We start from the raw sequence: 1609 nt of genomic DNA on the forward strand, positions 1-1609 counted from the left end.
CCTTGAATGTAATAAATGTACGGATGTAAATTCTTAGAAAATGATGCTGGGGTGCAGAGTAGCAGAGTAGACTGTGGCCCCCTTGAAAATTCTGTGTCCCTGCTCGCCCCCTCAACTAAGGTTTCCTGTGAAACCTCTTTCCAAATACCAATTTCAACACAAGTTACCTCCCTTGAACTAAGCAAACGTTTTAGAAACGATTTTAAATGTAAAATGCTAGTGCTTTACGAACGAGTATATTTCTAAGCAAAACTACCATACATCCACTTGGTAACAAATTTTGCTGGAGCTTTATTCTTTTACATAACAGCCATGGAAATAAACAACATAAGTCCCCCTACAACCAGTGCAGTTAAACCTAAAAACAATGCATCATCTCCACCGGAACTGACGTCATCATAACCAAAAGGTGCGTGGAGCGTTTCATCAACACATGTTTGGACAGCTTTGATCGGAAGGTAATCTCTGACTAAATATCTCATAACTTGACCAGATTCGTGTCCACACACAGCTGCCATATGATTGTAAGAACATTTTAAAATATCTTGAACAAAACTGAAATGAAGGTGTGTTTTAAATTAGATTATTGTTGTAAATATCTTAGAATGAGAAAAGAAATAGGCTTTTGATTTGTTTCGTTTTATTATGCAAAAAACTAATTACTAATTTTACGGCAAATTTTTATTAGCGGTTGGGGCGATAGGTGCGGTAGGGAGGGATTTAAAACCAACACGTTACAGAAGATGAATAAGCGGTTTTCAAAGGGTAGCCTATTGTTTAGCCGATTTTAGCCGGTTTCAGAACTTCTGAGTTTAAAAGAAAAACATTGCATGTCCACGACAACTATTCACGTGATATGCCATCTATTACTCCATTTTTCGCAGAAAAGCAATACTCTCCAGTACAAAACCACACCAAAGAATCGAATATGGATGCATATTGCTACAGAGAGTTTTACTAAACACGACGGCAGTTTTCTGTGATCAGAATGTATTCCAATCAAACTGTAACGACTATACGTATTTACCTGCAATACCGTGAAGAGATGGAATGGTCTAGATCATCGGGGTGTTTTATCAAAGCGTTATTCAATCGTCCGGCAATATTCTCCAGGCAAACTTCAATATCATTCCAATTGTCATAGATACAATCACTATATATTCCATACGCTGAAATAAGGGTGACTTGAATGTGTCAATGGGTGAACTTTTTCTATCACTTGGAGGGGGGTGTCCTTTGCATTATGGAGTACGGGATGTGGGTTATCCTTTGTGTAAAGGATAGGGGACGCTCATTATAAGACGCCCTCTTTGGGTGGAGACGCTCCAAATTTCACGGGGTAGGAAAGTTTGTGTCACGGGATAAGGGACACGTTTGGTATCAAGAGATGGGCACGCTATTTTTGTCACAGAATTGGTACACCATTTCTATCCGTGGGTCGGGACGTTATTTCTGTCAAGAGATTTGAACCCTCACGGGATGGGGGACACCCTTTTATATCTCAGGATATGGAATCCTCTAACTGAAACTGAATGGGATGGGAGACGCCCTTGGTGTCACGGGGCTTGAGGTAATATAGTAAAACAGGACACTTCGAATGTACTGTACC

General features: G+C 39.9%; 1 protein-coding gene across 1 annotated transcript in view; it reads left to right on the plus strand.

The window, feature by feature from the left end:
• Positions 1-1537: 1537 nt before the first annotated feature.
• LOTGIDRAFT_176637 (hypothetical protein) overlaps positions 1538-1609 on the plus strand; it is a gene marked incomplete at both ends in the record, with an annotated part of 6795 nt that continues 6723 nt past the window's right edge. Inside the window, one exon of the mRNA XM_009055104.1 lies at positions 1538-1570. Within this exon, the coding sequence (XP_009053352.1) occupies positions 1538-1570 (33 nt within the window). The remainder of the gene's footprint in view (positions 1571-1609) is intronic.

Source organism: Lottia gigantea, assembly GCF_000327385.1.
Source record: "Lottia gigantea unplaced genomic scaffold LOTGIsca_2317, whole genome shotgun sequence".
Lineage (NCBI taxonomy): Eukaryota > Metazoa > Mollusca > Gastropoda > Lottiidae > Lottia > Lottia gigantea.